The 12,797-nt window shown below is 42.8% G+C and overlaps 1 protein-coding gene across 5 annotated transcripts in view; it reads right to left on the bottom strand.

Moving 5' to 3' along the window:
* The window catches only part of SCN8A (sodium voltage-gated channel alpha subunit 8), a 118,122-nt gene that overhangs the window by 65,339 nt on the left and 39,986 nt on the right, over window positions 1-12,797 (bottom strand). For all 5 annotated transcript variants that reach the window (XM_060024793.1, XM_060024795.1, XM_060024794.1 and 2 more), the window contains exons 6-10: window positions 11,625-11,846; window positions 10,608-10,671; window positions 8,707-8,848; window positions 6,593-6,799; window positions 5,446-5,739 (exon numbers count right to left, since the gene is read on the bottom strand). In XM_060024793.1, coding sequence (XP_059880776.1) covers window positions 5,446-5,739; window positions 6,593-6,799; window positions 8,707-8,848; window positions 10,608-10,671; window positions 11,625-11,846 — 929 coding nt within the window. The remainder of the gene's footprint in view (window positions 1-5,445; window positions 5,740-6,592; window positions 6,800-8,706; window positions 8,849-10,607; window positions 10,672-11,624; window positions 11,847-12,797) is intronic.

Below are 12,797 nucleotides of genomic sequence, written 5' to 3'. Positions count from 1 at the left end.
AATACTAAGATGATGTCTGCCTTTATCACTCTCATTTTCTCACAGGCATACAGTAGACTCTGTGAGCCTGACAGTTTCACAGAATTTAAAGACTTTTCTTATGAGCTTGATAGAGATAATAATATACGTGATTTTTTAATATTGTGTGTCAGTACTTCGAAGATCTGCATAACTCAGTGAACCAGTATTTCCCAAATGGTCAATGTAAGATGCTACAAGTCATTCATGAGTTAAAGACCTATAGTGCAAAATACAGCAAAGGATTTTAATGTAACAGTACCAAGTTACTGATACAGTTTCAGCTTCCACATTGCAACTAACCATTTAAAAATCTACCATTATCCAGTTTTGGAAAAGCATCAAAGAAGAATATTCACAATTATCTAAAAAGGCTGTTAAAATATTTCCCCCTTTTCCAACTACATCTGTATGAAACTAGATTTTCTTTAAATACTTCAACCAAAGAAACATACATCGCAACAGACTGAATACAGGTATATTCCAGCTATCTTCTATTAATCACAGATTAAAGAGATTCGCAAAGATGTAAACAGTACCACTTTTTACACTATTTTTTTTTGATCTGGAAAACAGTTTATTTTTTCAAAAATATGTATGATCTGTGTTAAACATATAATGGGTTTATCATTATTATTTTAAATAAATCAGTAAACATTTTAAAATTTCTTAATTATAATTTCTAACACAATAAATTGAAAGCACATTTAAAAAAAGCTCTTTGGGGTCCTCAATAATTCTTAAAGATATAAAGCCCAAAAAGTTTGAGAATTGCTGCAATAGAATAATTAAAATACTTTGCAAAAATGAACTCAACCTAATACTTGTTTTCACCTAAACCCTAAAAACACAGCAGTAATTTTACAGAGAAACAGGTAGGAAACAGGTTGGGCAGATGTCTCGAGAGGATCTCAGCAGATCTGAAATACAGGAAACTGACATTCACTTGAACTGTGCGGTGGGAAAACTGAAGCCAGTCGCCACAGACGACCAGGTATGTGTGGAGGTGAGTGAGGAGGGGGTGGCTAGAGACTGCAGTACAAGGCTTATAGTCAGGAGCCCCCGGCTCAAATCTTGCCTGCAACACCTACTAGCTATATAACCTTAAATAAATTAGTAAATCTCCCTAGGGCTCAGTTTCCACAACCATTCCTCCAGATAAAATCAGAGAAACTGCGGGAGAGTCCTGGGACAAAGAGTATTACTACTGTGTGGGGCTTCTAAGCAAGTCTTGGCAGTCAGCCACGGACTCTAGGAATCCACAGTTTTTCTCAAATGGGGAGATTAGAGGAAGTGAACATTTTCATGCAAAGCAGGACATCTCAGAAGCCCAGCTTTATTTCTGAGCTAGGGAGCAATCAGTGCAACTCTGTGCTGAAGCCTATGGATTAATCAGAGCCCATTCAATAGCAAAGTGTTAATGGTACTAAGGTATTCATTAACTAGCTCAGGATGGCTCTCAAGACAAGGGCTGGATTACAACAAAGCTACAATCACAGTTTTCCCCCATAAGAGACTGAACTAGGAGAAAGGTGAGGTGAAGGTGAGACAGAGATGGTTCCAGGCCATAAAGGAGTCCCAGAAGGGGTTAAATCAGATTTATAAAAGTTCTTCATTCATTTTTCCAAAAAATATCTGAATGGGCATAGAAGCAGACCTTGTTTTTAGGATTTTATCTGAGAGAGGAGAGGATATGAACATTCGTAAATATAAAACCACATACAGTAAAAAGCAACATGCAGAGAGGTACGTATAAACATAACGGAAAGATGAAATGATAATTTCCAATTGCGGGTGGGATGGAGGAGGGTCAGCGAAGGTTACTTGAGAAAAGGATGTGAAGAATAAATACAATGTGGACAATTCAGAAATGGAAAAAACAGGGCATCTTAGAGAGACTGTTTCTGGAGCAAAACAGAGGGTAGAAAAGAAGCATCGTGTATGAGAAGCATCTAGTAGTTCACTGTGGTGTAAGTATAGGGTGCTTGAAGGGGCACAGGGACTGGAGACTGAAGAGGGAGTCTGCATCGGGGAGGGGGAGTGCTATGAATTCCACCCCAAAGGGGAGTTCCCTCTCCCGTTCTTCTTAGTAACTACTCTAAACTGTCACTATTGTCTTCAAGCTCCCGACTCAACCTCTCAAACCCTTCGATAAGATTTTTAATTTCCTACATTATTGAAAACTAGAGACTGACAGGTGCCATCTCTCTCCACTTCCTACTCCCCATCTACAAACTTGCCCACACACACCCACCTCTCTTGTGCTGGCGTCTTTGGGGGTGGGGACAAGGTACCCCCTTTCTTGTTAGAGGCTACACCTATTTTCACATCTCCCAAGACTGTTCTACTTTCTTTTCTGTTCTACTCCATTTTTACTTCCAACCCTCCTTCTTCTGGGTTTCCTCTCCAACAGATTATAAAAATGCTTATTTTGGGGCTTCCCTGGTGGCGCAGTGGTTGAGAGTCCGCCTGCTGATGCAGGGCACGCGGGTTCGTGCCCCGGGCCGGGAAGATCCCACATGCCACGGAGCGGCTGGGCCCGTGAGCCATGGCCGCTGAGCCTGCGCGTCCGGAGCCTGTGCTCTGCAACGGGAGAGGCCACAACAGTGAGAGGCCCGTGTACCGCAAAATAAAAAAAAAAAAAAGCTTATTTTCACCCACATTCTTTTTTTTTCTTTTAAGATGTTAGGGGTAGGAGTTGTTTATTAATTAATTTATTTATTTTTGCTGTGTTCGGTCTTCGTTTCTGTGCGAGGGCTTTCTCTAGTTGTGGCAGGCGGGGGCCACTCTTCATCGCGGTGCACGGGCCTTTCACTATTGCGGCCTCTCTTGTTGCGGAGCACAGGCTCCAGACGTGTAGGCTCAGTAGTTGAGGCTCACGGGCCTAGTTGCTCCGCGGCATGTGGGATCCTCCCAGACCAGGGCTCGAACCCGTGTCCCCTGCATTGGCAGGCAGATTCTCAACCACTGCACCACCAGGGAAGCCCCCACCCACATTCTTTAAAGAAGTTTGAATGAGAAGTCTTTACTTCCCACTCAACACGGCATCCACCCTTACCCTGGACTGAAATGTAACTTTCAAGTTCTCAATGACTTCTATTGCCGAATCCAACGGATATTTCCAGTTCTGATCTCATCAAGCATCTCTGTTAAGTTTCAATCCATTGATCACTCCACTGCCTTCTCCCACCCTTGTGCTCTCCAGCCCTCACTGCACTGTCGGTTCTCTTAGCACCTCTAACGACCGTTCACTTGTCTTCCTCCATGAGTTCCATCTCTGATGGCCGTGAACATCAGTGGCCCACTGTTCTTCCACCTGACACACCTCTCCAAGTCATCTCATCCAGTCTCATGGTTTCAGTCCCCACCTGTCAGCTCAGGCCTCTTCCCTGAGCTATCATTTGACACTCCATGTGTCTACTAGGTTTCCCAACAAACAATTCAAACTTGGGATGTCCAAACTGGAACATACTTTTCTTCCAAACCTGGAATGTCCTTTCTTCCGTCTTACTGCTCCCTCACCAACACACATGTACATTACTTGACTAACTCCTGTTTATCCTTCATTGATCTTCCCCAGAAAATCTTTGCTGAACCTCCAGGTTGGGATAGATCGGTGCCCTCCAAAACACCCCAGTGTATCTCAATTATGGAATAATATCATCAATGCTATTACACAAATAATTTTTTTAATGTATCTGGTTGCCCCATTACACTGTAAGCTCCCTAGGGCAGGGATGGTGTTCTAACCACCTTTTAATCTCTAGGACCTAGCACAATCCTTTCTTTTTTTATTCTTTTTCTTTTTTTTTTTTTTTTGGCGTTACGCAGGCCTCTCACTGTTGTGGCCTCTCCCACTGCGGAGCACAGGCTCCGGACGTGCAGGCTCAGCGGCCATGGCTCACGGGCCCAGCCGCTCCGCGGCACGTGGGATCTTCCCGGACCAGGGCACGAACCTGTGTCCCCTGCATCGGCAGGCGGACTCTCAACCACTGCGCCACCAGGGAAGCCCCCTAGCACAATCCTTGACATACAGTAGGCACTCCATAAATGCTTGGTGACAAATAATGAGAGAGACGTTTTAGGAAGTGATCTGCTGACAATATATAAAACATAAAGGAGAGAGAGACAGACAAGAGTGAATGAAGCTGCAATGGGTAACTGCAGTAGAACAAAGTAACACAAAGTCTGAACTAAAATAGGATTAATACGAATAAAAAGAAGGGGATGGACATGAGAGATTCTGCTGTGATAAAATGAACTGGACCAGCAAAAGACTGAACGGGGAGGTGAGAGATGTAAGGGAGAGGCACAATCAATCATCTCTGGGAAACAAGAAAAGACACTGAATACACTGCCATAACCAGGAACTGTAATGTATTCTATACCTTACAAAACTTTCTTTGAAAGGGGGAATTAGGGCTTCCCTGGTGGCGCAGTGGTTAAGAATTAGCCTGCCAATGCAGGGGACACGGGTTCAAGCCCTGGTCTCGGAAGACCACACATGCCGCAGAGCAACTAAGCCCATGCACCACAACTACTGAACCTGCGCTCTAGAGCCCGTGTGCCAAAACTCCTGAAGCCCGCGTGCCTAGAGCCTGTGCTCCGCAATAAGAGAAGCCACCGCAATGAGAAGCCCATGCACCGCAACAAAGAGTAACCCCCCTCACCGAAACGAGAGAAAACCCACATGCAACAACGAAGACCCAATGCAGCCAAAAATAAATTTAAAAAAAAAATTGGGGAATTAAATGGCTTAAGAATTGGATTTTGGTGGTGTTCTCTGAAATCCAAAAATACCTATTATGTGATGAAATTTATAGTAATACAATGCTCAATAATAATCCATAAGTCCTCTCCCTTCTCTTTCTTTTAGTTTCCCGATTTATCAAAGTTGGGTAAAACTGGAGGCTTTTAATATATCATAGGCTAATTTATCAGCATGACACTATATATCTAGAATAATTAATTACTAGAACTTGCTACACTCAAATAAGGTGACCTAAAGAGTTCCATGACTTTTTTTTTTAACCTAAAATTATATGCAACTCTTCAAAAGAGGTATTTGATCTAAATTCTGAAGTTCAGATGCTAAGAGGAGAAAAGCTCTTCATGATATTTTAGAACATAAGGCTTGCTGGTTGTGACACAGACTTTACTGCTATGGTAAGTTTGCCAAAGGTGACCAGGCTGTCCTAGGGCTAGCTTTAGAGCAGAGAAGGGAGGGCAGGATTAGAGCACAGGGCAGCCCTAATACGCGAGTAACACTTCCTCCTAAAGGAAAACAGCGTGTAGGTATGGAGAAAAAGGCCTGAGAATGCAGGAATGGGTGTGGAAAACGTAAACCCAAAGGGGAACATGAGAATCAAGTGAGATTAGGAAAACCAAAATTTCTTAGGCTTATTTGACCCAGCGCAAAGAGTTTACCTGATTCATGATGGAAAATTTCCTCCCAATTCTGTTGTCTGGTAGCCGAAAGCCCTTCCTCCTCATACCATCTTCTGACTCTGACTTGAACACCTTCTCGGGATCCCCTTTCTCTTCTCCTTCAGAGAGCTCCTTTTGTTTCCTCTTCTTTCTCCTGTTACGTCTCTCTTTGGCACTCTTGGAACTGAGCTTAGAGATTTCAGATGAGCTTCGGGGCGAGCCTGCCCCTTCTTCACCTTCTTCCTCTATGGCATCTTCTGAGACAGTTCCTGCTGAAGTGGCCATCGCCGCCGCCTGCGAAAGGAGCCACAGCAACAGTGCAGATCAGAAGCCATGAACTGGAGCCACCCAAAGCCAAGCAATTAGTACAGGTCGTTTCCTTTCCCACAGATAGGGGAAAAAGGGAAAAAAGGAGGAAGGAAAACCAGCCCGTCAGAGGAGCCTGTGGCTGGGGCCTGGCATCCCTTCTTCCTAGCTGAATTTGTATCGTGGCACACAGCCTTGCATAACCAGAGCAGAACGGCATGGTGAGAACTCTGGGGTTTATTCTCTTGAGTATCTCAGACAAGAACGTGGCTGCCACCTTGGTACCAAATGATCCTTTTTTTGGGAAAACTCTGCAAATCAATGCTAAGAAACTATACTATACATTATGGGCCCAACAATGTAAAAATACATGTATATTTGGATAAAGATAAAGATGAAAAAGTAAAGTGTTAGGGTGTTGGTGGAATCACAAGTTTGTTTTTCAAATTTTACCTGTATCTTCTTTTCAAGACTTGCTATGACCACAGAGAATCTCTGAAGGAGACCCTAATGTTTTTCTCAACAAAAAGGCTATGCTTATATGAAGCATTATATAGACTGCTCTGGCCACTTTCTTTTCTCCCCAGCCAGCACAGCAGTTGTACACTGAACAGCTGAGAAATTCAACAAAAGATCATATTCACAAACAATGTGGCCATTAAGACAAATGGAATAATTGGACTGACCATCTGCAGTTGTTACTTGGGTTATTTTAATCAGATCAGTGACTTCTATTTGACAGTGACTGATGCCTAAAAAGATCAATTGGAATGGCAATCAGGTGGGGCCTTAGTCACCGTGATATGGCAGGAAAGACCAGAGCAAAGAATTGGTCACCAACCTGTGCCTCTTCCTGTTGCTTCTTAAGTTGCTCCAACATTGCTTTGAATTCAGCCTCTTTCTGCTCCGCTTCCTCCAGTGTTGCCTGATTCTGTTCTTCATAAGCCATGGCCACCACAGCCAAGATCAAGTTCACCAGATAGAAAGAACCCACAAAGATGACCAAGACGAAGAAGATCATGTACGTTTTCCCAGCTGCTCTTAAGGTCTGTAAAGACAAAGACCACTTTCTGAGTTGCTTGCATCAAACGAATCAGGCTGAAAACAACTCATGGGCTGGTGTTCCTCTGCAGGGGCACTACTGAATTTTTACACTTTTTTTTTTTTTTTTTTTTGCAGCATGTGGGATCTTCCCGGACCGGGGCACGAACCCGTGTCCCCTGCATCGGCAGGCGGACTCTCAACCACTGCGCCACCAGGGGAGCCCCCACTACTGCATTTTGAACAGGACAGTTACTTCACTGTGTGGTACTTCTTCACACTGCAGAACACTTAGCATCCCCAATGGCCAAACGGCCTCCCCTACCCTCAACTCACAGTAAATGTTGGTAGTACGTCCTATTCATTATGACAAAAAAGTCCTCTTCCACTTCCAAATACTCTTAATATACTCCTTTTGTAGAAAAATGCTTAATTTTTTTTTTAAGGAAAAAATCGCTCTGGGCTAAGAATTACATTTGACTTTGTCAGCTCATTCTAAAACAAGTCTGAAGAAATGAATACAAGACCTCAGCTCATTTATCTACTGGTCCTCAAAGAGCATTAACAGACAAATTCCATCTCTGGGATTAGGTCCAAGTCATAGGAAGTCCCTATCTTGAGGGACATCCTTCCTTAGCCTGTTGCAATAGGATGAGTTTTTTGTGTGTGTGCGTGGTACGCGGGCCTCTCACTGTTGTGGCCTCTCCCGTTGCGGAGCACAAGCTCCGGACACGCAGGCTCAGCAGCCATGGCTCACGGGCCCAGCCGCTCCACAGCATGTGGGATCTTCCCAGACCGGGGCACGAACCCGTGTCCCCTGCATCGGCAGGCGGACTCTCAACCACTGCACCACCAGGGAAGCCCCGTAGGATGAGTTTTTAAAGAGGGGTATGACATAAAGGATAGTGGAGGGAAAAGAAAACAGGAAGGAGGATCCCAAGAGTACTCCTTGGGGAATACTCAAGGAATACTGAGTATTCCTTGAGCAAGCACAAAGACATCAAAGAACAATTGTGTTTTAGGTTATGTACACAGGACCCACTATTACTTAGTTTGCATTTTTGTTCTTCTCAACCACAAATTGAAACTTAGCATAAGTCACAAATATTTCATGGGAAAGATTCAATCCTGAGGGAATACTAGGTTGTACAACAGAAAGGAAGAGTTCTAGGAGATACGAATAAGAAACTTCCCTTAAAGAGCTTCCTTCATGCCTGAGGAGAACACATTTCTTATCCTCAAACTAATTTGCATTACCAAATGCTAGAGTCAAATGGAAAACAATGGATCATCAGAGAATCTCTAAACTGGAAGACCCTTAGCAGTCACCTAGACTAACTTCTCCACCACAACCGGCAAAATTAAACGACTTGCCCAGAGTCACCAAAGCGGCCCAACAGAATAGTCGTGACCTTTTAAAAAAAAATCTGTCACAACATTCTGGAACAAACACAAATGTGTTACAAATTTCAAAACATGGACAAGATCTTATCCAAGATCCCTGTGGATAAGATCTCATCTTTATAATGTCTAGCATAGTGCCTTGTACAATGTGTTTAATAGTTCTTAAAAAGATGCCCTAAGCCCAAAAATCCAAAAGGCGAAATACTGAAGATGCTCTGGTGAAATGATAGGAAGCAGGCAGAGAATGCAGATTCCCAGGCCAGGCGAGAGGCTCTCAAGTCTGTGAACCTCTACAGCTACCCATGATGAGCATTAAAGGACCAGGCCAAGAGCTGGGAGAATTCACTTACTTTTGTAAACCAGCTGACTCTGAGAAATACCATCCTAAGATCCTATGTAACGTCTTCACCAAAGGTCTCTCACACAGAATGTCCCCAACCCCACATAGCCTCATGCAAATTCTATCACCAAAGAAAAAGAGGTAGCACTCGAAAAAGAGGTATTACTTACTAATTGATACAAGTTCTCCCAGTAGTCCTGGGTCATAAGGCGAAACAATGCCAAGAAGGCCCAGCTAAAAGTGTCAAAGCTTGTGTAACCATAGTTGGGGTTCCTTCCTGCTTTCATACACTGGTATCCCTCTGGGCATTGCCTGAGGAAAGAAAGGGAAACAAACGGCTTTTCAATGTAATCCTACCCAGTCATCAGCTGTAAGGCATCTCTATGACCTTGGAGATAATAAATATATAGATGGTTATTTATTACAGGCCAACAAACAGGAATTAAAAAAAAGAAAAAGAGGAAAGAAACAAAGTAGCAAGGTCAATTTTTCAAAAAATGATGTCATGGGGACAGTCAAGGATCAGAATCACCTGAAAAATGTTGATTCCTATGACCTACCCAAGACCTAGGAATAAAAGCTCTGGATATGGGATCCAGGAATCTGTATTTTTAAGGGGCGTGTCAGATGATTCTTATGCATGCCAAAATTTGAGAATCACTGTCCTAGATTCATATCAATGTGCAATTCAACCCAATTTAACTTAGCTGCTATCCGAAATGACCAACGGCTAGAAGTTCTTCTTAATCATCTCGATTCTCTTAACACCCATTGTGACAACCATGTCATACTGGGGATTTCAGTGACCTTGATTATAACACTTCTTCTGCTTTAAGACTCGCCTGATATTTATTTCAGTGTAATTTCTAGTATCTACTTCAATACAGAAATTAAATGAACTTCTAGTCGTCATGTCATCTTAAAACACCAACTCCTGTATTTACCAATATACTCTAAATAATGACACTACACCCTACATTTATATGGTCCTCTGTTTACAAAGCACTTTCACATATGTTATGTAATTGGATCCTTACATAACCCTTTGAGAAAGTGAGAACATGATTAAATCCGTTTTTAGATGAAGAAACTGAGGCTCACATAAGTTAAATGGCTTGCCAAAAGTCTAGAAGTAGCAGAATCAGGACTAAACTTTGTTGCTGTACACTCATGTTCATAGCAGCGTTATTCACAAGAGCTGAAATGTGGAAACAACCCAAGTGTCTACTGACAGATGAATGGATAAACAAAACGTGATATATACATACAATGGAATATTATTCAGCCTTAAAAAGGAAGGAAATTCTGACACATGCTACAACATGGATGAACCCTGAGGACATTATGCTAAGTGAAATAAGCCAATTGCAGAAAGACAATTACTGTATGATTCTACTTAAGTAAGGTACTTAGACTGGTCAAAATCATAGAGACAGAAAGTAGAATGGTGGTCACCAGGGGCTGAGTGGAGGGGAGAATGGGGAGTTACTGGGTACAGAGTTTCACTGAAGGAAGATGACGAGTTCTGGAGATGCACGGTGGAGACGGCCGCATAACAACATCAGCATACTTAATACCACCGAACTGTACATGTAGAAATGGTTAAGAGACCAAATTTTATGTTACGTGTATTTTGCCACAGTATAAAAAGGGGAAAAGATATTACATTGCAACTCTTTCCCCTCCCCCATGTTGTCAGGCCCGGCATATTCTGGGTCAACGTTGGGTGCTAACCTATCATGAAGACGGTGTCCTTATTCGATATTTTATTAACTGTGTTAGGATAGAATGAGGAGAGTCTTCAAGAGACAGGCAAGACATCTGATGTTATAGATTCTGTCTTTAGCCTTTTACATCTTTAATTTTGGCTTGAGACTATGGACACCTTCACCTACTAGTGAAATGTCAACTTTGGACGGACCAATATAAGACAGAAAGAAAATCTGAGTCACCCAATACGTCGGGCCCACTAAGGATCCACTATATGAGCACAAAGAAAGAGAACATATTGTCCATTTTTGTCTGACAAATTATTTTAAGGGAGGAGAATAAAATTAGGTGAGCTACTTACCCAGCATCAGAACTGTTCCCACAGAGCAAAGGTTCCAGCATGCCAGGAACTGTGTAAAAATTTGCTAGAAAAGTTTGAAGAGGCAGGAAATGAATAAGGCAGATTTCAGTGAATGAGAGAATAAACAGTTACTGATTTTAGCTCATATAAATCTTTCCTGACAGCAGTGAAACCTGATAAGAATTCTTTCCCATTAACTATTTTCCTATATATATTTAACAATGAAAAGTGCTGCTGTGTAGCCTTTAGTGCAGTGTTCTTTTCACGGACACCTGACTTCTACTCGTACTTCAGATCTGTATGCCACGTTCTAGCACTTGAATCAAAGGGTTTTTACACCACTCTACTCTTCTATCCTATAACTTCTCTCTACCAAAGATAAACTGATCGCTAGTTACCATGCCCCACTTTAACTCAGAAGGCACGCTTGCCTTTCGTGTCCCTGAAATCCCCTTTGCAACACTTTCTTGTAGATACCAACTGCCTTTATTCCTCAGGAGTGACTAACAGTGAGACCGCTAACTTTCCCCCATTGTTTTACAGAAGTACTACTATACCAAATATTCCTAAGGGTAAGACCCAAGTGCCTTGGTTCCTGAAATGAACCTGTTAAAACTCCTTAACTGTAATGGGATCAAATGATTACTTAGAGATTACTCGACTCCCTAAGACCAGATTGATTCCTAAGGTCTAAGTAGTATTCAGAAACCTTACTAGGTATATACTCTATAAACTAAAGGTTTACATATCTCAGGGAAAAGAGGATTTTTATCAAGTTTCTAAGCCTGATTTTCAAAGCAAAAGTTTAGGGGTACATGTGAAAAAGATCTAAAGTTTCATTTTTGCTTTTAAAGGGAGAGAAAAGAGAGAGAGGGAGAGGGGGCTGATATCTGAGAGCTTCTGAACATCATCCGACCTCACGGGAAAGGAGTAAGTTCCCAAGGCTCGTTCCAGCAGTCCTGGCCTTCCTTTCTGGAAGGCTTTTTCTTGCCCACTCGCAGAGACGGGGCCACCTACTTTTATTGTTGATGTACTCGTCCCAGTCAAAGCCCTTGGTGCCATTTTCAAGATAGCTCTCGTTGAAGTTTATGGGCCACACCACACACTTGTTTCGCAGGTTTCCCATGAAGAGCTGCAGTCCGATCAAGGCAAAGACACTCAGGCAGAACACTGTCAGGATCATCACATCCGACAGCTTCTTCACGGACTGAATCAGGGCGCCCACGATGGTCTTCAGGCCTGAGGGGAGAGAACCCCCAGAGTCAGAGTCATCCCACAGCCCTCCCCACCTCCCCCAGCCTCCCCGCTCCGCCACGGCTCTTAGTCTGCCCCACAGGGCCGCCCACGAAGCACGGCCACTTCACCATTTACACCACGGGAATAACAGTGGGGCGGCGGTATTGTCAATTCTTCCAGGGGCATCAATTTTTAAGTCAATATTTTTTTGAAAAAGAAAGTCCCTTCTCCAGCATGTGGCTCTTTCCTTCCTGGAAGCACTTCCCTGTCTCTGACTGCTTCTCAGCAACTCAGATGAGTCAAGGTCTTACTTGCCTCAGTGTTGCCACACATGCTGTTCCCTCTGCCTGGAATGCTTCCTTCCCTTCTCTTGTCCCTCCTGCCTGTTTCCTATTCATCCTCTACTCTCGCTTAAAGAGCAATTCCCCCAGAAAGCCTTCCCTGACTTTACGACTCTTCTCCCTCCCCTACTATTACTATTTTAATAGCACCTTTTACTTCCTCTGTAGCATTTATCATGGTTATAGTTAATTATGTCTGCCTTGTTCACAGGTGTATCTGCATGGCTTAGCCCACAAGGTACTCAGTAAATATTAGCTGAATAAACAAATAGAAAATCAGGAATTGAGGAGGCTTCCAGTTTGGAAAGAGAACTACAGGTAAGTTTAAAAGCCAATAATAGGTGAGAAGGTACAATAATATTTTCCCAAGAGCTCTGGAAATGCCAATGTATTGAAAAGGTTAATCAGTATCAATCTAGTATTTGTGGTTTGTATTTCCACTAAAAAATATACCTTCTCTGCATCACATATACCTTTTTGCTGTCCTAGATTTAAAACTTTAAGAAGTTTAAAAAACATATAACCCACTTGAATTGGCGGTTTAAATGCAAGCCACCGGTTCAAATTTGAATCTGCAGGCAGATTTCTTAACTGCACAGGGAGAGATCGGTGA

Source organism: Delphinus delphis, chromosome 11 (assembly GCF_949987515.2).
Source record: "Delphinus delphis chromosome 11, mDelDel1.2, whole genome shotgun sequence".
Taxonomy (NCBI): Eukaryota; Metazoa; Chordata; class Mammalia; order Artiodactyla; family Delphinidae; genus Delphinus; species Delphinus delphis.
Note: the sequence above shows the minus strand (reverse complement) of the source record. Positions and strands in the feature narration are given on the sequence as shown.